This window comes from Lycium ferocissimum, chromosome 1, assembly GCF_029784015.1.
Source record: "Lycium ferocissimum isolate CSIRO_LF1 chromosome 1, AGI_CSIRO_Lferr_CH_V1, whole genome shotgun sequence".
Lineage (NCBI taxonomy): Eukaryota > Viridiplantae > Streptophyta > Magnoliopsida > Solanales > Solanaceae > Lycium > Lycium ferocissimum.
In genome coordinates this window covers 68,132,325-68,157,898 of record NC_081342.1, presented here as the reverse complement: position 1 = coordinate 68,157,898, position 25,574 = coordinate 68,132,325, and the positions used below count along the sequence as shown (strand labels likewise).

Here is a 25,574-nt window from a genome sequence, read left to right as displayed (position 1 = left end):
AATGCCCTGTTTAACCCAAATCATCTCGTTAGCTTTTAGTCACCCCGGAATCTTTGGCTTATGCCATGTGCTTTAAACTTGAACTCTTTTTTTCCACCAAAACTCGTTTCTCACTCAAGAAACTGGTGAAAGTCCTTGGCCTTTGCTGTAGCTTTCACAGTCCACCTCTTTCTCAGACCAGACTGGGTGTCAATAATCTGTGTAGGCTAAACACACTGATCTGTATTATGATATTGCATTTAAACAAATTTCGACCTCAAGAGAAAGAGCGAAATAAATTTTACGAAAGGCTGGATACAATTAACAGCAAAACTTCAAAATAACATCATTTAATTTTCCAATTTTCAGTTTCTTCATCTGTGAGCAATGGCTACACAAATGGCATTACAGATTTTTTTTTTTTAAAACAAGATGTATCTCCCTTAACATATAACATGTCGTATACTTTACATTGTATATATGAACCTCATAGGACCTTTACATATATACATGAACGGGAACTTGTTACTGATCTAGAAGAGAACTCTCTTCCTTAACGAGAACAAAAAGCCCACCATCTCCCCTGGAGATGCGAAGATCCTTATCAAGGTATGTCGTAATAAGCCAAGATTTTGTCCTCCCACCTGGAATTGGAACCTTGAGAGGAGGTAGACCAGAAATAGTTCGGGCTATACCTGCCACGACATTTTCTAGAGGACCCAAATATTGCTGTACGGGTGACAAACTTGTGTTTTGGCCAAAGATATCCATGTTTTCTGGCAGATCTATTTTTGACTTAATCTTCGGAGGATTAAATGTCCCTTCTTTGAATTCAACCTGAAAAGGCACTTACTAGTTAGCATATGAATGCACGGCTCATGGAAATACTCTAAAAACTTAAGAATGTTCATCAAGATTTGCCAAAGAGTCACGTCACTACGACAACTAGAGCCTGTTTGGATTAGCCGATGAAGAATAGTTGATAAGTATTAAGTGTTGAAAAGTACTTTTAGGTGCCGAACCTGATTTTATAAATAAGTAGTTACATATTTAGATAGAAGTGCTAAAACTGATAATAGGCAGTTAATGTGTTTGGTAAAAATATGCTGAGATAAGAGCACTTTATCTATTAAAATGAGCGAAATGTCCTCAAAACCATTTCCAAAACTGTAAATGTAAAAAAGAAATTAGGAAGAATATTTTGGAGAATGGAGATTACCGAAGATATTAGGGATAAAATCATGAAAGACTGGTCAAACCAAAAGTGCTTATACGTTGTAAAACCATAAGTTAGGGGTGACGAACTTATGGCTAATTTTGACTTCCAAGCACTTTTGGTGGTTGCCAAATGCGTCGACAAGCTAAAATTGCTTATAAGCTAGTTTGACCAGCTAATAAGCTTAGTCAAACACCCTCTTTTTCTTATTTGACCATAGTAAGAGGCTTGATCATTTTCTCTCTTCGCATAGGATACTACAAGTACCTCTCTGAAGAAACCAAATGCAGTCCAAAAAGGTACCTGTATTCTTGATGGACTTCGAACTTCAAATGCAGCAGTTGCACTAAAAGACGAGGTGGCAACAGGGCTTGATAATGTAGTTGAGTTCTCAATGGTAAGGCTGCTTGTACTAATCAATTGGCTAATCTTTTCAACCTTCAGTAAAGGAATGGTACCCACAGCCAGAAGAGGTAACAGCTCAGAATATGCTGTAAACCTGACACATAAGGAAGCAACATAAGGATGAGTTTGTGCATAGTAGTATGCCAGCAGTGCATGCAAGTATCCTCCTTTAATATTTCCACTCTTTTCCTTTCCATCAAGAAAATGGTTACATTTCCAACTAGTTCAACTCTTCTATAGGCAGGGGCGGAGTTAAGATTCCTAAACGAGGGGATTCAGAAAATGCTATACCTACAAGCTTCCCTTATGTGAAGGGGATTCAATAACTTATATATATATATATATATATACACAAAAAAAAAAATTGCTCTTAACCTACTTGCACTGTAAGTTTTCGAATAAGGGAATACAATACCTGACCTTTAGCTCTGCTACTGTATGTAGGCATTTTAGTAAATTGCAACCAACACTAGCACTACAGCATGGCCACAACCGTGGGAATTGATAAAAAATGCAGTTAATGTATTATCAAGACATGGTGCTCCAAGTTGCTGTTAACTACCAAATTTTTTGGAAAGATAATTATCTCAGAGTGTCCAGATATTAATAAGCCAAAAAGTTCTACATCAATCTTAGCCAAGTCAAATCTAAAAGTTTACAGCATTCCTCTTCTAAATTGAATATCAGCTGTTCCAACTTGGCTGTCACAAAAAATGTCCACTTCTCTTTTAATAATACTAGAGCAAGGATTTACCCAAAAGCCACTAACTTACGTCGCAAAATACAATTTATCTTCTACACGCACAAGAAGTATAAGAGTAACATATTGGCCCCAACTTTTGCCAACGAATTACTTTAATGCTCCTACCCGAATAACATAGCTGCATTCTGGAGTTTATCAAAGAAATGATATATGGTAAAAAATCTCAAATAAAAATGTAATAGCAGTTTAAGCAAATGATTCAAACAGTGGATTGACTACTCAAAGCAACCTATTGCGCTTCCATCCGTTTGTTTCAAGCTCTCATAATGAATGTCAATGTTGACCAAAGCACAAGTCATACAGTTCTGCCCATAAAATCTGATTCAGTAAACAACAGTATTATCAAAGGTGAAAAGCGCAAAAAAGCTCCATGGTCCGTTGGGGGCTTTAAGCGAAAAACGCAAATAAATCGTGGGCTTCAATGAAGAAAGGCACAAATGGAGAATAAAAAAACAAATATGTATGTATAGCCCAAGACTAATTATTATAAGCATGAATAACAAATATATGTACAAAGAAATTGAAAACAAATTACGATAAAGTGAATTATCCATTGTCCAGTGTTACCTCTTTAGGATTAGACATTGATGTGCCTGCTAAGCGACTCGAAGCACTCAACATATTTTGCGCCTCGCTTGAGGGCTTAAGCGCCCGCCTTTGACAACATTGGTCAACAAATAAAGCTACCATGTGCACTCAAAATGCCAAGCCTAGAGCTACTTTCACTAAAATAAAGAGGAACTTTGAAGAAAATAAAAGAACCTTAATGCATGACCGCATCAGTGTAAATGCTATCCAGAGTTGTACTCTTATGTAGTTAAGTTATTATATAGTCATTCAATCAGCTACTTCTTAATTCTAAATTAGTTGGGATCGTCAATATGAATCATCCATGTGCTCCAGTCAAATCGAGCACATTTCGTTTCACCATGACTATATAAGCCAAAAACATCAAATTGAAAAGACAAATGAGAAACAAGATCTCACACTAAAATCCAGTTCCCATCGAGCAACTCAGGTGATTCAACGGGGTTTGGAGTTGGATTTGCTGCCTCCAACTGAGAAACCAGCTCTAGTGCCTCGGCTCGAACCTCCGATGAGGCCCTGAGCCCAAAATCTGTCCCATAAACCGTGTCAATTAAGCACCTTTTCAGCTCTGCAACTCTCTCATCTTCTACAACACCTGCAGGGGTCGTTTTGGTAAAGTGTATAAGAATAGTACTGAATAGGGTGTATTAGTAATGATAGGATTAGTTATGCTGAGATACATTATCTTTTATCCACTGTTTAGTCTGTTGTATTTAACGAACAAGGTGTATTATAATAGGAATAGTACTGGTATTAGTTACACATAGGTTTGCTATATATAAGAATAGTACCGAATATAGTGTATAATACATGTATTAGTTATACATGAGTTTAAAAACACTACCAAACAAGGGATTAATAATACCAAAGCTAATACATGTAGTATTATTTTCTCTAATACATCGTACCAAACGACCCCGCAATGATTTTACCCACTAGCTCAGGTCCAGGTTCGGTCTCCGACTTCTCGCCCCACTCATTAACAAATGATGTCATTTTATCATCAGAAACACACTCATTTCTAACTCTATCAATGTTGTTGCCTACTAGCTTAGCTCCGATCCATTCGTCTTCATCTATAGGAGGATCCGAATCCGATAACGTCTTGGCGGGTCGGAGCTCCGGATACGACTTCTCGCCCCACTCATCTTCAATCCCTGAAATTAGAGGTGGCAAAATTAGCACATAAAATGATAAGGGTCATTTGCACTTCTACTTCTATTTTGTGCTGGTCGTTAGTTTTTGCCCTTCAAACGCGGTGGTCTTTAATTTTTGCCTTCAAAAATCAAACTTATATGCCTAAAGAGGCAAAAGTCAAGCATCAAAATATCCAAGTTATGCCCGTACCCTTAAACAACTTATGCCACATAAGTTCGATTATGAAGGGCAAAATTAAAATCCAATCCATTTGAATGGCAAAAATTAAAGCATTTTTTTGCATGGATTGCCCTTCAAAGGCTAAAAAGGTGGCCGAAAATATCCAAGGTTTTGGGTTCGAACACCTACTCAGTAAAAAAAATAAAAAAAATCGCAAGGCAAGGCTTTGCCAAAATTCTACCTTAAGGCAAAAAAAAAAAATTACTCTGCTAGAATTTTACAAGGCCTTGCTTTTGCACGAATAGGCCTAATTTTGCTACGAAATTCTGCCTTGTGAAATTATTAAATTTGTTGACTGGGCCGGGGTTCGAACCCACAACCACGGGGGTATTTTAGGAGAGGGGCAAAAATTAAAGACCAGCAATTTGAATGACAAAAATTAAAGACCACCCGCTCATTTATTAGCTCAGCCGCCCATCAAAATTTGGGCTAATATTTAACCCAAAATGATCGAAATCTTGTCAAAATACAAAAAGAAAAATAATAACTTTATTAGGTACTAAAAAAAATTATAAAAAAATTAAAACTTAGTGGGCAATTTGCAGGATTGCCCTTCGCTTGAGGTGGTCTTTAATTTTTACCCCTCAAAATGGTTTTATTTTAAAATTTGCTTCTCCGCGCAGTAAATTCTACCTTCAAGCAGATTTGCATGGGCACAGGTAGAATTTGCCTGAAGGCTCAATTTACATGGACAGGTTTGCAAAAATTTTGTCTAGCGAAATTTTGGCTTGCGATTATTTTTTTTTAACTGAGCTGGGGTTCGAACCCACAACCTCAGGCTATACTTAAAGATCACCAATTTGAAGGGCAAAAATTAAAGACCGCCTCAAATGAAGGGCAATCCGCGCAAAAAAAAAAGAAAAAGAAACGTAGTTAGCATTGAACGGATTGGGTTTTGACCCACTTTTTAGCCCATTTTAACCCGCTCAAATTCAGCCCAACCCGTCCATTTAATATCACTACCTGAATTATCAGTGCTCCTTAGCTCATCTCTACCCCATTCGTCTATATCAATAGGAGGATCCGAATCCCATAACTTCGTTACGGGTCGGAGCTCCGGTTCCGACCTCTCGCCCCACTCATCAACAAACGACGTCGTTTTATCATCCGAATCATCGTCGTTTTGGTTGGATTTTGGTACAAAAAAATCTCGAGGATCATTAATTGATGAATGAATTGAAAATTTTGGAAACTTTCTAAATTTAGAAGTTGAGATTGAAAAAGAAGGAAGAAATGAAGTGAAGGAGTAAGATTTAACACTGGTTTTAGCGTTGAAAATGAGAGAATTTGAGTGTAGAATAGACATTTTTTTTAATCAGTTGAGTTTATGTTTTTGAGATTAAAAAGTGTTTAAATATATATATCTTGTACTATTAAAAATAGTTTAAATATATCATTCGTTCGAGTTTGGTCCAAATATACTCTTGCGTTATACTTTCAATTTAAATATACCCTCCTATTATACTTTTACATTGATATTCCGTTATTTTTTAACGGATGTATATGTAATGAGCTTAGAAACAAATAACTTATCCCAATTTTAAATACCCGGTTCACTTTGAATTCTTTTCTTTTCTTTTTAATTAATGGATCGGGAAAAGGTTAATTGGGTGGGTTTTAGAATTCAATGCTAAAAACGATGAATGAGATGGAAATTTTGAAAGCTTTCTAAATCTATGTTGAAATTGAAGAAGGAAGAAATGATGTGAAGGAGTAGGATTTAAAAGTTCGTGTGGGGGCTAACTTATCCCATCAAGGTTGGAGCGACACAGGTCGCAGCTACTTGGGAAGGTGAGTAGGGTTTGGTAGGAATAAGTAATAAGAATTCGGGGTATTAACCCTTATTTAATAAATTCACTTGGGAATACGAAGAATTTACTTGACACAAATACACCGGTGCCCGCACAAGTGCTCGTCACTTCACGAGTACAAGACCCCTATTCCCTATTACGCCTTAATTACATTAGCTAATACAAAACAGTTCATAAAGAGTCTAGTAAGTCTCAACTTGCCTGAATTTGATGCCCAAGGAGTCATTCTGCGGCCTTTCCCTTCCTTTGAGCTTCCGAACAAGACTTAACATTGATTTTAGCGTTGAAAATGAAAGAATTGAATAGACGTTTTTTTTTGTGGGTTTTCTCTTCTTTAAGAAGGAGTTGACTTTATGTTTTTGAGATTAAAATAAAAATGTTAAATAAATATTTTTCCCTTCCAAAGGACCAAGGAATATTTAGTGACGTGTCAAACATTCAGATTGTATTTACTAAACATATCTATAATTTCAAAAAGTTACAAACATAGCTATTAGCACCATTAGCTGATACCACGCTTGATCCCCTGATACCCGCCTGATAGAGTTGAGCGGCAACAACCGTAGCTATGTTTCGTAAATACATAAATTTTAGCTATGTTTGGTAATTGCGCTCTAAACTATAACAATTTATGAAATTTTCTCGTTAAAATATCTAATTATTCAAAATCCGGCAACTTATTTGTACATTGCGAGGACGATGAATGAATTGAAAAGTGTGAAAGCTTTCTAAATCTAGAGCTTGAGATTGAAGAACAAGGAAAAAATGAAGCGAAGGAGTAGGATTTAAGTGGTTTTATTGGTGAAAATGAGAGAATTCCAGTGTAGAATGGCCATTTTTCTCTTCTTCCGGTAGCTTTAGCGTTGGTGACCACGTTTTTTCTCTTCTTGCGAGAGGAGTTGACTTCATGTTTTGAGATTAAAATAGAAATCTTAAGGAAATATTTTTTACCTTCCAAAAGACGGCAAAGAAAAATTACGAGGTCTAAATATTTAGATTGTATTTACTAAAACGTATTTATAATTCCAGAAAATTACGAAATGTAGTTACGGTATTTATGAAACATCGCTATTAATGCTGATACAACTTTTTTCGCGCAATTTCAGTTGATACACCTGATACCGCTTGATACAATTGAGCTAATACAACTAGCTACGTTTCGTAAATACGCAAATAGTAACTACGTTCCATAATTATGCTCTAAATTATAACTAATTATGAAATTTTCTAGTTAAAAAAGGACAACCCGATGTACTAAGCTCCCGCTATCTGCGGGGTCTGGAAAAGGGCGGGACCACAAGGATATATTCTACGCAATCTTACCTTACATCTCTTCAAGAGGCTATTTCCACGTCTTGATGAATGAATTGAAAATTTTACACGCTTTCTAAATCTAGAGCTTTAGATTGAGGAAGAAGGAATAAGTGAAGGAATAGGATTTAAGAGTAGTTTTACCGTTGACAATGAGAGAATTCGAGTGTAATGTAGACATTGTTTTGTTCTTCCGGCAGCTTTAGCTTCTTCTTTCAGTGACGGTGGACGGTGGAGATGCCGCCGGACATGACGGTTGACGACAGTGGTTTTTCTCTTCTTCAAGGAGGAGTTGACTTCATGTTTTTTAGATTAAAAAAAGTGTTAAAAGAGTTACTATTTTTCCCTTCCAAAAGAGCAACAAATTAAAATATCTTTTTAAGCTCCTACTCATGGCCGATTAAATTTGGATTTGCGTCGAAAATTTCACATTTAAAGGGCAAAATCCTCCTTAACAAAGGTGACCCGCACCAGGGGACTCGAACAAATCAATATATCTAATTATTCAAGATCCAACAACTTATTTGTAGATTATGAAATAAAATATTCAAATTTAAATAGGTATATTACAACCACTATACTTAGAGTGCACACCGAGTAACCTGCTCACTGTGCAATAGCTCGAAAAACAAACATGATATGCATACCGCACTAGGCAACCCCGGTGCGACGAGCTCTGACAGAGAAAGCTGCTAGAGAGGGGAATCCATTTCAGGTCTCCCATGTGAGAAACCACTCATCCAACTAACTCAGCCGACCCTTGTGGGTATTATAATATTTATTCAGCGTTAAATGATATATTTACTTCTTTAATTCACATAATTGTAAAACACGTTCTAAATATATATATCAAAAGAAATACTGATGCTTTCTCAAATTGAATTTTAAATATACAGATTACTCTAAATCAGATAATACATAAACTTGAGAAAAGAAATATAAATTCAAAGTAATTTGTGCCACATGATGAATTTTCCTTTCCTAGTGTAATGCTGAGTATTTTTTTAAAAACTGAAACAAAAGTTGTCAGCCAAAATTGACTACAACTAGAGAAAATTTTAGGATGGTTTGATAATGTACAAATTATAATCTCAAATTTGAATAATCAAACACACTCACCGCAATTAGTCACATCACATGGATAAATATCAAATATAATAGTCGTGATATTCCAGCAAAAGCTAAATTTATAGGATTTTTTATCTTGCAACTTGCGTTGAAAATAAAACAATAGTAATATAGTATATAACATCTATCTCATGTTCTCCATGTTTATTAATTTTCTACATACGGCAAGTATAGAGGTCACACAAGTAATGTGTAGAGTTTTATATCTCGGAAAATATTAGCATAATTAACTTCAACTTTTGATAAACTATTTCATCGAAGCAACAAATAAAAAAGTTGTGGGTTTTAATTAGTAGTGTGACAAATGATCCAAAATAAGAAAGCTGTGACTAACATGGGACTAACAATCTCTTTAAGCAACTAGATTGCTTCTAAAATTCTCAACTGAAAAACACATAATGTCGATTAAAGATTTATTCTATATTCGTATGAATATATAAAAAAACAAAATATATCAAGAACCTATACAAATAAAGGAATACTTTAAATATTAGATATTTCAAACTATTTATGAGTAACACTATACTGATAATGATCACCTTGACAACGTTTAATATCAATCATCCTCTTTATCTCTTATTTTTTTTTTTTACTCATTATTTGTTAAATTCAAGCGTGAAAATAAGTATAAAATATGGAGTAACATTTCGTTGAAAAATACTTAACTATCAAACCAAAATAACAATGCTAAAAGAAAACTATAAATAAGTGGAGTTTATGTGAAGTTTTACAAAAATTAAATTACCATACTCAAATTTTTATTTTTGGAAAAAATCTTGTTTGAGCTATTTTTATAAAGGAGTTAGGATTGTTTTTTTTTCCTTTTTTGATGATATCATATTCCTTTTTAATCTTTTAAAAACTCAAAAACTAAAAAAAAGTGATTCATAAGCCACAACCAATTATGGGCCCGTTTGACTTTGCTTAAAAAAAAGCAGCTTATAAGCTGAAAACAGCTTATAAGCCAAAAAAATAAGTTGAGCCCCATTTATAAAACTTGGTCCGGCACCAAACAAAAATTGAAAACGAACATAAAAAATTTGTTTTCAAGAATTATTTCTAAGCCAAACGGGCTCTATAAACCGAGACGAAAAAGGAAAGAAGTAAAAACACTAACGTGCCCTTCGGTTGACGTGGTTGAATTTGCACGACAAGTGGAGACTATTACAAATCTTAAAAGGGTAATATTGTCATAAACCCAAAAGCACCCAAACAAACACCAAAACTACGCCGTTTTACAGCACCACTATGAATGCCAACAACTTCCATTCTCACTATCTTTTTTCAACATTCCATCTTTAGGGGTTTCTTGGTAGTTGGTTTGGGTGTGAATTATGCGGCAATTAAATCCTATATAAATAATACTCTACTTGATTAGCAGGTAAGTTATTCACGTATAAAATTAATATGGTGTTTGGTTTGCTATTTAGTAACTCGCATAACTAATACACGTATAAATTATAAGAGAATTATGTCTTATTTTATATAGAATAGAAAGTGGAATAAATAATTGTTGTTGTTGTTGGGAATAACTAAACCCGACAAACTAATCTCTGCATACTCCCTCCGTCTCCATTTAAGTGTCTTGCATTCCTTTCTAGTTTGTGCTAAAGCGAGTGTCTCTTTTATATTTAGGACCCGTTTGGCCATAAGAATTATTCACTTTTTTTCGATTTTTTTTTCACTTTTTTCAAAAATTAGTGTTTGGCCATCAAGTTGTATTTGGAATTTGAAAAACAAGAAAAACTTGTTTTTCACAACCAAAACAAGTACATTTCAACAAAAAAAAAAAAAACTATTTGCAAAAACTATGGCCAAACACAACTCCAACTCCAAAATTTCAAAAAAAGTGAAAAAGTTTTTGATTTCTATGCCCAAACGCCTACTTAGTTAGTTTTCCAATTTTAACATTCCACACGACAAGTTTAAGACCACAAAATTTAAAAGATAACACATATTTAAGATCACAAAATTCAAAAGTCTATTTTTATTCTTTAACCTCCGTAACCTATCAAACTAAGACACATGTATAATTCTTAATTCATAATTGTATTACTCACTCTAACCAACTACCAAACGATCCCTAATAAAAGCAGACGAAAAGGCAACAAGTGAAAACTCCTAACGTGCCCTGCGGTTGACGTGGTTGAATTTGCACGACAAGTGGAAGACATACAGATCTTAAAAGGGTAATAACGTCATAACGATTAAACTACGTCGTTTACAGCACCAGTATAAATATTGACAACCTTCCAATTCTCAAACTCTTTGTTTAACATTCAACTCCGATAACACTCGCCGGAAAACCAGAAAAAGAAGAACTAGGGTTTGTTAATTTTTGGCCATGGCTATGCACGCTGGAGTAGGCTTAACTAAGATCGTATTTATTGTTGGAGCAGGTATACACTAATTCATCGACTAGTGTGTTATAATTATTATTTTTTCAGATTTTTTTTTGGTTGATTTTGGTGAGTTTTGTGGTTTTATCTGATAATATATGTATATTGTGTGTATATGTAGGGTATACTGGTACTTTGCTGTTCAAAAATGGTAAATTATCTGATGTGATAGGCGAGCTTCAGGTATTTCTTCAATCTAGTTTTCTTTAGCTTTGTGTTCTTTTGATTATTCTATACAGACGGTTGATTTGTGTATCTATGTTTGTTATTTATCTGTTATACAAATTTTTCAATGAGCTTGAACCAACAACAACAATAACATACAAAGTGTAATCCCACAAGTAGGGTCTGGGGAGGATAGGACGTACGCAGACCTTATCCCTACCTCTGTGGGGCAGATAGGCTGTTTTTGGTATACCCTCGGCTCAAAAGAAGTGTAATCAAAGCAGGGTAGAAAGAAAAATAATGACAAAAAAAAGTTAAGTACTAAAATTTACCGAGACAAAATCATCATTTTGGACATAGAATCTGGTCAAGGTTTTCTCAAAATATGCATTCATTTTTTTTATTTTTTTATTTTTATCTTGCAAGAATTAAATAAGAATTTCAGGTGAGAAAATAGTGATAGTCTAATGAACAAAGAAGTCATTATTTATAGTGTAAAGTAATTTTTTCAGATGAATTAATGTCACTACTAATATGACTGAAATAAATAAGGTTGTTGATTACAGACACACTACTTTGTTGACATTTGACTGAGTTGTGCCAGTCAAAGACATTAAATATTTTTAAGACCAGTGTCATAAAGTTAGTCAAAGTTCTCCCTTAAAGGCGAATTTTATATCCCAAATTTACTGAAGTTCTACCTTAAGGCAGAGTTTGACTGCAAACTCTCCCTTATCAGGCAGAGTTTGATAAGTTTTGCAGTCAAACTCTACCTGATCCGGTAGAGTTTCATTGCAAAATCTACTCAAGGTAGACTTTCAGAGTTTGAAACTGAAGGCAGAGGTTGTACGCAAAACTCTGCCTGAAGGGAGAGTTTCCCTGCAAACTTTTGACTTAAATGCAGAACTTAGAAATACACTAATCATATTAGAGAAACTTGTGGATTGATCATAAAACACTAATCATTTTAGAGAAACTAAAATCAATACAGCATATGGCTATAAAGCCAAAAGTACCTAAAACAACAAAAAAGATTTTTTTTAAAAAACTAACCACTCTCATGAAACTCATCAATTTGTCTGAGATAAGATGAAAGTGATGAGGATTCATCAGAAGAGGAGTCGTCAGATATGATAGTAGGATTCTCAGGGAATACACCCTTAAGGTCCGCATTTCGTACATTGAATTCATCTCCCAACTCCTTTCGTTTTATATTAATTTTATCCATTAAATTAAGAATTTTTTGCAACAGCCTTTTGAGCTTGGCCTTATCAACCATAGAAGAATGACTGGACGAATCAAACTGCCTCGTCATCTTGTCAAATGCAGTATTAGTGCCATATTTCATACGTTCTCTATTTAGACTTTTTTGGAAATAACCATCAGACAAAAATTTTGGTCTCATAGTTTCCCATTCAGATTTTATCAATTGCCATTTGTGCATGAGAGTTTCCATAGTTTCATTGCTTCCGCTTGAACTTGCATTATTCATTTTGAACCTGAAAAAGAAATTATACTGTAACCTTTGTTTTTTATGTTAATATGGATATGTATATAATCAGGGAGATGATGCTATTTATAGTACCACAAGGCACCCTAAGAGGGTAGTTGAGTACTTACAAGTTCATTCAATAAAGATGGCACTTTAAATAGCATCTTTAAGGACGAGCAGTAAGTACTCAACTACCCTCTTTAAGGGTGCCTTTTGGACTTGTCGAATAAAAAATATACTTCCATATTTTGCAAACTGTAACACTCAAAGATTGGCTTGGAAACGGATTCCTTTTTTTTAATTTTTTTTTATAGGGACAAGTCAAATCCAATTTTTTAAGTTTTGCATTTCACAAATGATGCAGCGAAATGTAAAAGCTTGGAAAAGATAAGTACAAGAAAGCTTCTGAAAAGATTCTTAAAAAAAAATTGGATTTGACTTGTCCCTGTAAAAAAAAAAAAAAAAGGAATCCGTTTCCAAGCCAATTTTTGAGTGTTACAGTTTGCAAAATATGGAAGTATATTTTTGATTTGACAAGTCCATGACGAAAAGCTAGAAATAGGACTTGGATTACTTAAATTTTTGATTTTACATTTCGTTGCATATGCAAAAATAGAGATATCCAATTCTTTTTTGAAAGAATTAATATTTTCTTAGAATTGCATTCATCCATCTATAAATAATCGGACTACTTCAACCAAAAAATAGAAACTTTCAACCAATATTCATCGTATTCGATTATCTATATATCAAACTAACTAACTTCATTAATGTCTGAAAAACCTTTTTTCAGCGGATGGTTTTAAAAAAAAAAAAAAAAAAAATAAAGGAGAGGGGAGTTCAAGCCCCGATGGGAGGGTCGGAAAAATAAATTTAATTACACCATATCTAGGAAAAAAATTATGTTTGGTTGTTATACTAGCCGCATTCACAAAAATATTATGGTGTCCTTCACCCCCTGAAAAACGAACCGATAAATATCATCCAACCACTAGGAGACGCTGGACATATCATTGAAGGCGGGTTTCATGACTACAAGCCTCCTGGCGTAGGCGTATGGGGGAAAAGCTCCAGTGGGTGGAGTTATATTCCAAGTGGTGCGACTATGAGGTGTTAATGTCGTTGGCACGGTCTTCCGGTGGTCCAAGCATTATCAGCCACCTACCAAACGAATTATCTAAAGGACGAAGCATCGGGTTATTTTGGCATTACACAAAGAAATATTGGAGTTGAAAAAAACTTTAGCCCTCCATCATGCTCTTGAAGACCTTAATTTTGGAGGGACCGAGGAAGAATGTCGGTAAGTGTTGGAAAATGAGAAACTACATCGTGATAACTCCTAGCCAATCTATCCTAACATGCCGGAGTGGAATGGCCAAGAAAAATATTTACCAGGAAGTGTCAATTGGGGGATATCGTGGTGCTGCAAAAGCCCGACGAAGGAAATTTTATTTGATAGCAATGGAATGAGAGAACGTTGTGAACTGTGGGGCTTGGACTACAACGCTCTCGGATGGGAGGGGGGAATTCGCTCACCCGACAATGAAGATGGACGAGATGGAGAGGAAGATGAAGATGAAGATGAATACGATAGCATTAGCGTCGTTTTTGACACTGATGAAGATTAGAATACTTAGATTAACAAGATATCATTTATATTTTTAATGCAGTCGGATTTATGTACTTGAAATTCAAATTGAAATAACATTGAAAAATGAAAAAGGTACAAATGCAACACTTAACTAGCCGACATAGCAACAAAAAATGCTTATGGAAAATTATCTTCATCAGACATTTCGCAGTCCGAGTTCCAATCAGGGGTAACATATAACCCCATTCTGTGTCCCTCCAAACGCAACCATCGCAAACACATTCTTGGGGCGATGTGAGCGGCATGCCTATTGCACAGCGTTTTGGATGATGTAGGCCACAACTTCTTAAATCGATCTCAATATTATGAGCTTCATCCAGACGGTAGTTCCATTCTCTCCTCATCTTTTCCAGTTCAAAATGAAATGGTTTATGTGGGGGGAATGGTCCCGGAACAGGCTGCTCCATACCAAATTGTCTGAGGACCCGACCTGACATGTGCCACTCTCGGTAGATTCCACAAATGAGTGGCACCTGCGCCCTCCAAATATCGTGACCACGTCGGCACCACTCCAGAAGTCCATTATTGATGGCCTCTGTATAAGGCTCCCGCACAAACTATGATAGCAAAAATATTATACAGTCATTTATAATTTATAATACAAATTATACATTTTCCCATTACAACAAACATCCATTATGCATTTTCACAAAATAGGGGTAGTTAAGTAAAGATTAGAACATTAAAGCAATTTCCTTCCTTCTGAATACACAAAACTTCATCATTTCCAAACCATGCAAACGAAGAAGCAAAAATATTCAATAGTAGAAAGAGTACCATGACCAAATCCTTGCTAGGAGCACTTCTTTTTATTCAGTTCCAAAGCATAACAAGAACAAGCTAACTTGAAAATTCCATAATGGATTTTGATGGAAATAAAAACAAAATAATATGGTTTAGTAACCTTCTAGCCATTAAAACAAACCTAGGCAAAATACTAATTGTGCTAAAAGAAGAAAATCTCATAAAAATATCACAACCAGTAGCAAGTTGTAGCAAATTAGCTATACTAGGTAGTGTTATAGTACAACAAATTAAAACAAAATCAATCCATTATCACAGTACGAGTTAGCAAAAACTGAACAAAATCTACAAAAACTCTATTGTTGTTATATTTTTCACATTTCCTATAAAATTACATCTTCAAAAATTTTTAAAAAGAAAAATACTTGATCATCAGTTAGGTTGTCTAAAACATCCCTACAAAATACTAGCACAGCTCGTGCCTCGCTTTCATAAACTCCACGACGAGTCCACTTCTTTGCAAATACCATATCTCGTTCGTTTATTCTTAGAGGACGAAGTAATGGCTGCATCGGGAGAATTCGCTCCCAAGCCCAAACCTGTATAAGTAAATTTAAATATATAAATATTTTTTCAATTAAATAAGACGGATAATGAAAATAGAGCAATATAATATTGAAATTCACGTACCTGTAACAAACCAGTAAATCCACAAACATCATGGCTATTACACATCGAAGCACGACATAGAGAATTGTACAAGTATGATAATGCCGCTGCTGCCTAAGCTTTCCCGCCCATTGCATCAAGGTCTCTTTTGTCATGCAAAAAGTCTAACTAAGCGATGAACTAGTATTATCAGGGAATATCGTGCCACCAATCAGCCAAAGCAGGTACAACCTGACCCTCTGTTGCACCACAATCTCATTGGTGTGTTCATCAATGATATTATTCAAGGCAATCAAGGTTTCCAAATGGTTAGATAATTTTGTTATTTTCAATAAGCTACTACCTTTAATTGCTTCTGCTTAGGGTAACCAACCAGTAAGCTCGTACATCAATTGCTGCCACCTTAATTTAGTTATTTTTCTAACATCACTCTGCACCAATGGTTGGCCATCCACGGGAATGCCATATTAGACCTCGACATCCTGCAATGTGATGGTACATTCACCAGTCCACATATGAAATGTATGCGTCTCTGGATGCCATCTCTCAATAAGTGCAGTGATGATTTCTTCATCATATTGCACATCACTTACCTCTAAAACTCCCGTAAATCCACACCTCTCAAACTAATTAAGGATGCGGTTATGTAAAGGGTGTTGCCTCACGTGATTCTAGAATTCATGATTCGCACGACGTATAGTTAAACACGTGTCCTGTCCAGTCAATTTCTCATCCCACACAACCTGGGATCAATGCTGTTGCTGGAGTATTAACACATCATAGTTTTCTGGACCGGGATGTACAGTAACTTTGGGGCGATCCATACCTACAACATTGCATCGTGAAGCCACTGCTGTTAGAATAATTGACAACCAAGCAAATTACACAATTATTTACTATATATTCAATAGGAAAGTCAACAAAGGTCAAACTATAAGATATATAATCACATGAGAAAAGAAAAAAATGTAATGAGAGTACAACTGTCAAAAATTAATTGCAGTTCGCTATGTGGTCAACGAAATGTAATTAAACTTTTGGTTAAGCTCATTATAATTAATTGCCATGATAGTATTCATCTTATATGTAACTACTGCTTTTCTATTTAAAACAAACCATATGACTGGAGAGGGGATTAGTCAAATTAGTACAAGATGATTATCTACAACAAACCACAAGTCCAAGTTTCTCACAATTTCTTGATCTTATTCTTTTAATTTTTGAAAAGTAAAATTCTTCATGCTTATCAAGATAAAATAATCTCCAATGACTAGTCACAATTTGAACATAGAAAATGACCCAACAAATGATACAAATAACTTATGTTATATTTAACGATCTTACTTTCCTCACAATTTCTTGATCTTTTTTTTTTTTTTTTTTTTTTTAAAAAACTGATGTTCTATGAAAATGACTAACTAAAAGAACATTTTATAATAGGAATTTATACCTCTTTAATTAGTAGCTTCAACTATCTTTTTAGTATTTTAATTGCAGTTCGTTGACCAATGAACTTTATTAATATTTTTTAAAGTTTTTTTTTAACTGAAGCAACATTTGAAATTAGCAACTATTGATTAATTAAACTTGTCACTTTTGTTTTCTTTATTATAATCTACTACACTAAGTACAAGATATAAATAAATCAAAAAATTAAATATGAACTAATTTATAATGACTAAATAAAAAAATTATGTGTAAAAAGTTATAAAATAAATAAATTACCTCAAAACAGTTTGAAGAATATTATGGAGCAAAAGTTGAGGTATCCTTGTGATGGATTCGTAGAAGAAGAGAAAGAATGGAGAATGGAGGAACAGGTGCGGCGCAGTGATGAGTTAAAATGAAATTTAGGGTAAAAGTGGAGAGGTTGAGAAAACGGTAAAAAAATAATAATTAAAACAAATAAGTTTTTCGCTACACAGCCAGCAGCAACAACAACAACAACATACCCAGTGAAATTTCACGGTGTGGGGTCTGGGGAGGGTAAAGTGCATGCAGACCTTATCCCCATCTCGGAAGATAGAGAGGCTGTTTTCGAAAGTTGTATGTTTTTCGCTAGTGTTGTAACGAAATCAGTAAAAATAAAAAAATAAAAAAATCTGTTCCATTTCGCTAGAATTGTGGCGAAATGTGAAACAAAAATTTAATTTGCATTTCGCTACAGGTCTAGCGAAATGCAACAGTTTTTTTTTTTTTAACTGACGGAAAAGTTAATTTTTTTACCATTTCGTTGGATATCCAACGAAATGCCCATTATGGTATAAAAAAAAAAGGACATGCCATTTTTGTCTTTAAGCTTCAAAAACGTGCCATTTTGGATCAGGCAGAGTTTGACTGCAAACTCTCCCTTATCAGACAGAGTTTGACTGCAAACTCTCCCTTATCAGACAGAGTTTGATAAGGCAAACTCTGCCTTAAGGCAGAACTTCAGTAAATTTGGGATATAAAATCGCCCTTAAGGGAGAATTTTGACTAACTTTATGACAATAGTCTTAGACGTATTTAATGTCTTTGACTGGCACAACTCAGTCAAATGTCAACAAAGTAGTGTGTTCTGTAATCAACAACCTTATTTATTTCAGTCATACTAGTAGTGACATTAATTCATGTAATTCAATGTATTTGACTGAAAAAATTACTTTACACTATAAATAAGGACTTCTTTGTTCATTAGAATATCACTATTTTCTCACCTGAATTCTTATCTAATTCTTGCAAGATAAAAAAAAATGAATGCATATTTTGAGAAAACTTTGACCAGATCCTATGTCCAAAATGTTGATTTTGTATGTGTAATCAAAGCAAATGAAGTAACAGGTAGTAGTAAAAGAAGAATAAGGTACTATGTGAATACTAGATAACATTACTAAATAAGGAGAGTCAATGAGCTTGAAGCGGGTAATAAAAATTGCAACTGCCAAAAGGTATAATGATTTAGTCGCACAATGGCTTAATTTATATTCCATTAATTCCAATCTTGAAATAGATGGAACTACCACAAGTTATTTAGTATGCGTGTAAAAGTTACAGGTGCCATAGTCAGCTAGTGCTTATGAGCTACTTTATGAACAATAGTATCAGTGATCAACTTGGCTTTTCGTTGGAATCACTAATGCAAAGGGGTAAAAAGCTTCAATCACATAAACAACAACTACCCAGTGTGATCCCACACGTGGGGTCTGCGGAGGGTAGGATGTTCGCAGAGTTGCTGACCTTACCCCTTCCTTTGTGAGGTAGAGAGGTTGTTTCCGATAGACCCTTGGCTCAAAAGAAAAGTATCCGACGCGTGATTGTAAGAAAAGAGACAGCAAAATAGCAAATGCTTCAATCACATTGTGGCTTTATTTGTATTCCATTAATTCCCCTCTCGAAATAGATGGTTTGAATAAGAGTAAAAACAAAACTAGATGAAGCTATCACGGGAAGTTATAGTATGCTTGTGAAAGTTAGCGGTGCCATAGTCAACTACTAACTATGAGCTACTTTATGAAAAAAAACTGCAACAATTAAATAAAGTTTGAAAGGTTGTTTTGCACATTATGGTGCTACTATAATAAAGGTATAAGGAGTGTTGTTATAAATTGTAAAAAGGCTGGATCTAGTTGTCAATTTATAAACCGTTTCTTAATTTTTATTCACATGTGTTGAGCTTAAACGTTTCTTTCCCGACGTTTCTGGCAGAATCTGGTAAAAAATTATGAAAAATCAGGGGAATCAGATGGTGGAGAATCGGATGTCATTGCTGCACAGGTACCCAAATAATAACTAGCTTACTTTATGAAGGCTTAGTCTTGTCGTTGAGATTATTGTATTAAATATTAATATGCTTTTTGGATGATCAATCGAGCTGTGATCTGTTTTTTCTATCAATTAAAATTAACCATCAGAGCATACAATCTCATTTCTATATTTCAATTTACTTTCAGTAGAATGACATGAGCACTTCACGATGCAGTTTCTACGACATCAAAATTACCGATAATTTGGTTATAGTCTGCGCTTTTGCCTTCATTGTTTAAAGTGACGTGTAATTGATTCGTGAATTGCCTTTGTTTATCTTCTTTGGGGAGGGGCCAATTAGATCTGTTGTCTACTTTTGGGTCTTTTCCTCTCTCTATGGGTGGGGGATGGTTCCCGCTTTGTCTAGATATCTTTGCTTAGGCAGGAGATATAGTTTCGTAATTTGTTATGGTGTTGGATAAAAGTACAGATAGATTTACCATAAAAATGTAAAATCTTCTGAAAAGATATACCATCGTTTGAGATCCATGGTTTATTGGTCGAGAGACTATAAGATAGTGGTGAGTGGTAGGATGATGATTATCCCGACGCCATTCTCCTAGGCCCTAGCCACCTCTCCCGTGGGATTTTTCTGTCGTGTATGGACGAGATTTGAAATCCACGGTGAATCTTCTTTACCAAAATAGATTAAAAAATTCTCCCTATTGCACTTGTCAAAAATAAAAAGGTTATCACCCCTACTCCTATAGACAAACTATATATGAGCATGTGAGTTATTACATGTTACAATAGGACTTAATTTAATTCCTTCATTTTTCTTGTAGGTTCGTAGGTTAGCAATGGAGGTTCGACAGTTGGCTTCGGCACGATCAATTACTGTTCTAAATGGAAGTTCCAGTGGTATCTTCTTCCATTCTCTCAGTGATGTCTTCTCTGCTAGATTTTCTCTATCTTGCCTTAGACTTGGCAGAAGTTGTTTTTTATTAGATGGTGTTCCTTAATCTTAATCCCATTTTCCCTGGCAGGTAATTGGACATCTCTGGTAATGCCAGCTGCTGCAGCGGGTGCCTTAGGTTATGGATACATGTGGTGGAAGGTGAAATAATCCTCAGATTCCTTATTTATTGATATTCCATCTCAAAGGAGATTGCCACTAGCCTGATGAGTACTAAAAGGAGGTTTTAAAAATTTGTTACATTGAAACACAAGATATGTTTAGACTTCATAAGTGAAAGATACAGAGTAAAGATTCAGAAAAAATGTAAAACATCAATTTCTGGGTATTGCTTTTGATTCTTTTGGGATGAGTTCATCAAGGCCCAGGGTTCAACAATTTTTTTTTTCTCAAGAGCTGAAAGGGTTCAAGAAAATTGGATTTGATCTTGATAATGCTTCAATTAAGTTGGAGCTGAGGGAGTGATATGCTTGTTTCTGTATGTATTCAATCAACTGGAGTCAGGTTTATCTTAGACAAGAATCATTCCAGAATAGAAGTAAGCGAATAAAGATAGAAAGGAAAGCGAAAGACTCCATGTCTAACTTTTTAATATTTTATGCAATACCTGCCTTCTCTCACGGTGTCTAATTTCATTCCATTATCTTCACCTCGTTCTCTTGTAATACTGCAGGGTTTGTCATTCTCTGACCTTATGTATGTAACAAAAAAGAATATGGCAACTGCTGTCTCAAATCTGACAAAGCATCTGGACAATGTCTCCGAGGCTCTTGCTGTGAGTATACACCTGCTTTCTTCTTTAGTTATTTCCCTGCAATGTTTGGCACATGGTAGGCTTGCCATGCATTCAAGTTATAAGTTTGCTCTTTTTCCATTCTTACTTACGGTGATTATAGTTCTTCTGTAAAAAGTTGATGTCCAATAGTGTGCTGTTACTGCATTATGAGAACAAGAACACTTACTTGCCCAGGACTCTTGATATTGGCCAGAAACCTGTTTTTTTGGTTTGTATTTTTCTAAATTTACCTTATCATATCTGGCCTTATTCTCTAAGGCTTTTGCCATTGTTAATTAACTTCGGGAGGAGGAAGAGGGAGCAGGAGTGGGCCCGGAGCCGAGACATAGAACTTAGAAACTACTTGGATTGATGTGTCCTACTACCTGGATTGATGGACCTCCCAATTTCGGGTCTAATATCCCAATTTCGGGTCTAATTACTGAAGCTCACCCAGTCAGTCATTGGCACTTAAATCAGACCGTAGAGTACACCAAGAGTTATGTTGGAGATTATTGGACGATCCTATCTTGGCTTGCACATGCATTCTTGGTTAGTTGCCGGTTCTGTGCATCACGGCAATATGTGCCACATGTTCCTGCTGCGTAGGGCCCACTTTTCTCTGCATGATTTTGAATCACCAGGGAGTGATTTAGTTTAGCTGCCAAGGTTGAGCTTCAATTGATAATATAAATTGTGGACAAATTAGCTTGGTATGGACAGACTTGCTGGACAAATTTCTTACTTAAAAATTCTGTCAGCTAGTTGGAATTTGTTGAGAGTACACATAGCAGCTGTCCGCCAGAAACTGTGAGCTCAGGCTATGTAGCGGGCTATGAAATATTAGTGTGGTCACTGTCTGAGGAATATTCCAACTAAGCTATACATAGGCGTCTGTACTTCACTTCAAGGGTGACATCTGTTTGAATGTGGAGATGATGCATCTCTTTTATTCTTGACTTGTTTTATTTCCGAGAAATAGGGGCTAAATTTGAGGGAAGCCTCATGCTAGTATCTGTTGGTTATCAAGGGTCCTGTTACTTTCCTCCATTCTGAGGAACATATAGAGATTCATTACTTCTTTGATAAAATGTATATCAGAAAATTTTATCACTACATAACTTCTTCCCAATTGCGCTTTGACATGCATTTTGTCAGCATTCAGCATTTTTTCTAAATGTTATAGATGTGTGGGTTTGTAATTATGTAAAATGTCTTGTTGATACCATCCTTTCTTAGGTTCTGTTTTGTCCTTTGATCAGGCTACAAAGAGGCACTTAACACAGCGAATTGAGAACGTGGATGGGAAATTGGATGAGCAAATGGAGATGTCAAAACTAATAAGGGGCGAGGTGTGTAAATTTACTCCACCTCCTTTGTTGTCCTGGGTTGTGGATGAGACTTGTCATCTGATTTCATGGCACTCCATTATTTTCTTTTTGTGTTTCTCCTGTAGTGGAAATGTCAGATTCCTGCCTTCCAGTATTGACGACCATAAGAGAATCATATTGCTATTTTGCCTTGTCAATGTTAAAATCACAGAACAAAATTATATGGAGTGGTACCACTAAAAAAGGGAGAAAGAAAAGATAAGATAAGTATGGAGTAGTTATAATCGGGTTTTCCTTGTTCTGGAACAGGTTAATGATGTGCGTGGTGATCTGTCCCAGATTGGTTTTGATTTGGATGAATTAAATAGGATGGTTTCTGGTCTGGTGAGTTCTTTTTCAGGCATAAGGCTTTTCTTCGTATTTTTAAAAAAAAGATTGCAAGGCTTTTCTTTGTGTTATATCTAAAATTATGTGGAGTACAAGGCTACAAGCTTTTCTTAGTGGAGGAAAGGCAGTGGAAAAGTAACTGTGGTTTTATCTGTCATCTGGGCACTCTGCCTGTCTATATATATTACATAATAATCTGTTATGTACTGTTATGTCCGCTGATCCTTTTATACTGTATTTGGAATTGTAGGATGGCAAGTTACTTTCCTTGGAAGGCAAGCAGGTAAGGCGGAAAAAATGCCATTTCAGCTACTAGGCTACAAATTCTGTTTATTATAAATAGCCCCCCGAAAAAAAAAGGAACAGAAACAAGGCTTGATGTGCGGTTTCAGGAGTTAGTAGCAAATGCCTATTTTCCAAGGTGTCATCATAGATATTCAGTACTAAGTATTGCACTTATCGTTGATAACAGGACCTTGCAAATGCTGGAGTTATGTACCTGTGCAGTATTGTCAATGGAAAAAGGGTGAAGATGCCTGAGACACTGCAGGTTTGTATAATTGTTTGTGCGAGTAACTTCTTCCATTAAAATGATATTTCCCTCAGCTTTACGCTTGCACATATTGACTTTTGCTTCTAATTCTTTCCCTGCATCAGAAGGCTCGGGGAGTGTGGATAAGTCTAGTGAACCAGATTAGAATTAAGTATCCTTATTCTTAAAAAACCTCCCTCACAAAGCTTTTAACATTTTTTCAAGTGAAAATACATGTCCAAACACAACTTCACACACTTTTTCAACTTAACTCAAATATTACTCAATGAATGTCCGGACCTCTACTTGATTATTCTCCATCAATCATAGGATTTTGTTGAAGTTTTTGTATTAGAAGCATGAAGAGAACCTCTTAGGAAATTTATAGTATGATCCAAAGACAACAGAATTGGATAACAATTTGCCTTTATGTTTCTGATTGCGGTCCTGGAGTGAGGGAGTTGGCAACTGTAAAAAGTTTCTAGGTATTTCAATTCCTAGGTATTTCATACTCTATGAACCTATTTTCCTTCTCCTTTTTTAGGTTATGACATTTTGATTGTTGATGCTGTCTGTCAATATCTTTTTTAATCAGAACTTCCTGCTGCAGGAACAGCTTAAAGTTGTGGGCAACTCTACACCTAGTCTGATGGTACTTCCTTTAACTTGAATATTACTGGATGTATTTTTCGTAGTATCTTTTCTTGGTATTTGGCTTTTTCATGCAGTTGCTGTGAGCTTGCGTTCATATTCAGTTTTGATGAACGTTAAATGGTATTTGTCATTTTGTCTTTTATTCAGAGAAATGAATCCATCAAGGACGTTTCTTCCAGTGGAAATCCCAAAAAAAAACTTTTGTTTGAAATTTATCATAACTTATCTTAACAATTTATGAAAGATCCATTCCCTATTTGTTCCAGTGCATGGACTACTACTGGATGCTGGTGCCCTTTTTAATATCTCGGATATGTGTGAAACCAGCACCATACCTTTAATTGGAATAGCCTCTTCAGCATAAGGCTATTACATTCTCTACAACAACAGATTGTTTTGTTACAGAAGCACACTCTAATATGTGCATCATTTTTCTGAATAGAAATAACAAGTTCTGCAAATTTGGAGCAGTGAACAGTAGTATCCTTTGTAACGTCACTTGCATTTGACTTCACGTAATTTTGTTACAGGGCCTTAAAGAACTTGCGGACACCTTACCGCAAATAAACAGCAACAGGTTTATTACAGATGGCATTACTCAAAATGGTATTGATAAGTTGAGAGAGGCACCTAGACCCCTACTAAGGTATTGTTTCTTCAGTCTCAGAATTCTTTCTTCCTAAGTTTTAATGCCCCATCCACCAACATCCTCTCTTTTCCTTTTATTATGATCTCTATGACAATTTTGAGTTAACGATGCCTGCTATTTTTATCATCTTTTTGCTCCTCACTTTGTTCTTCTCAAAATTTATCTGGGGGTGGTGGTGGTGGGGGGGGGGGGTCAACTATATAGGTCTAGAATGTGCTAATATATCCTTTACCCTGGAGTAACCTTCTCTCCTTTTAATCATCTTTTCGTTCATTAATTTAACAGGACGGCCTCTACCAAGTGCTGATTCAGGGAAATATGAGAAATTCTATTTTTGTTGTTTTATCTTATTTTTTCTGGTGTCACCAACCAGTTGGGAAGTGGGGTGGGTGTGATTTTTGTAATGAATGGCAGCTTCTTGGATTTGCTTTTCTGGGTTATATAATACTAAGCTTTTTTTTTAAAACCATGTATGTAAAGATTGTTAGCTAATCGCAAAGATTTGTACATGCTGAAATAAGAACATGCCACTGAGTGGTAGAATATTACAATGTTACATTGTTCATATTTCACTATTTAAATGTCTGGAGATCTGACTATTGTCTCTTCGCAGTGGAATTATACATTCTTTAGCTATTTTTGTACCTTAAAAGGATTTTTATTTTTGTTTGATATTCAAGAAAGCATCTGTCTTTGATATTTATGATGTTTGTTGCTTCTCCTTGGTGTCGTTGAAGTGTATTTCCTTCTGTCCTACTTTTATGGATTCATCAACTGATATGTTTGAAAATAAATTGTTTGATTGAAAAAGAACTCCCGTCGTCTCAATTTGTTTAACATCATTTATTT

At 35.3% G+C, this 25,574-nt stretch overlaps 2 protein-coding genes and 1 long non-coding RNA gene across 4 annotated transcripts; 2 read left to right on the top strand and 1 right to left on the bottom strand.

The window, feature by feature from the left end:
- Positions 1 to 409: 409 nt before the first annotated feature.
- Positions 410 to 5,636, bottom strand: LOC132058419 (plastoglobulin-1, chloroplastic-like). The gene is made up of 5 exons (XM_059450926.1): positions 5,292 to 5,636; positions 3,860 to 4,108; positions 3,351 to 3,546; positions 1,499 to 1,694; positions 410 to 816 (listed from the first exon to the last, which is right to left on the bottom strand). The coding sequence occupies exons 1-5, from the start codon at positions 5,632 to 5,634 to the stop codon at positions 505 to 507; spliced, it is 1,296 nt and encodes a 431-aa protein (XP_059306909.1). The 5' UTR covers positions 5,635 to 5,636; the 3' UTR covers positions 410 to 504.
- A 5,191-nt stretch (positions 5,637 to 10,827) lies between these two features.
- On the top strand, positions 10,828 to 25,337 carry LOC132058393 (uncharacterized). Of its 2 annotated transcripts, none has more exons than XM_059450915.1 (13): positions 10,828 to 10,977; positions 11,099 to 11,160; positions 19,383 to 19,451; positions 20,267 to 20,342; positions 20,468 to 20,538; positions 21,071 to 21,172; positions 22,435 to 22,524; positions 22,813 to 22,887; positions 23,141 to 23,173; positions 23,363 to 23,440; positions 24,039 to 24,074; positions 24,607 to 24,722; positions 25,011 to 25,337. In XM_059450915.1, exons 1-13 carry the CDS (start codon positions 10,923 to 10,925, stop codon positions 25,030 to 25,032), a joined length of 885 nt encoding a protein of 294 aa, XP_059306898.1. In that variant the 5' UTR covers positions 10,828 to 10,922; the 3' UTR covers positions 25,033 to 25,337. The 2 variants fall into 2 exon arrangements, with proteins under 2 accessions (XP_059306898.1, XP_059306894.1); XM_059450911.1 differs by having other exon boundaries at positions 24,033 to 24,074.
- On the top strand, positions 11,167 to 12,571 carry LOC132058411 (uncharacterized). Its single transcript, XR_009415299.1, has 2 exons — positions 11,167 to 12,307; positions 12,395 to 12,571. It is a non-coding gene; the product is annotated as an uncharacterized LOC132058411 (long non-coding RNA).
- Positions 25,338 to 25,574: the final 237 nt, after the last annotated feature.

Bases quoted from the DNA above. Each gene is read 5' to 3' on its own strand.
- LOC132058419 (XM_059450926.1), bottom strand. From the start codon at position 5,634: ATGTCTATTCTACACTCAAATTCTCTCATTTTCAACGCTAAAACCAGT. The intron at 4,109-5,291 runs GTAGTGATATTA...CTCTAATTTCAG, and splicing joins AAGGAGCACTGATAATTCAG to GGATTGAAGATGAGTGGGGC. The intron at 1,695-3,350 runs GTGAGATCTTGT...CTTATGTGTCAG, and splicing joins GATGGGAACTGGATTTTAGT to GTTTACAGCATATTCTGAGC.
- LOC132058393 (XM_059450911.1), top strand. From the start codon at position 10,923: ATGGCTATGCACGCTGGAGTAGGCTTAACTAAGATCGTATTTATTGTT. The intron at 20,539-21,070 runs GTGAAATAATCC...GTAATACTGCAG, and splicing joins ATGGATACATGTGGTGGAAG to GGTTTGTCATTCTCTGACCT. The intron at 23,174-23,362 runs GTAAGGCGGAAA...CGTTGATAACAG, and splicing joins TTTCCTTGGAAGGCAAGCAG to GACCTTGCAAATGCTGGAGT.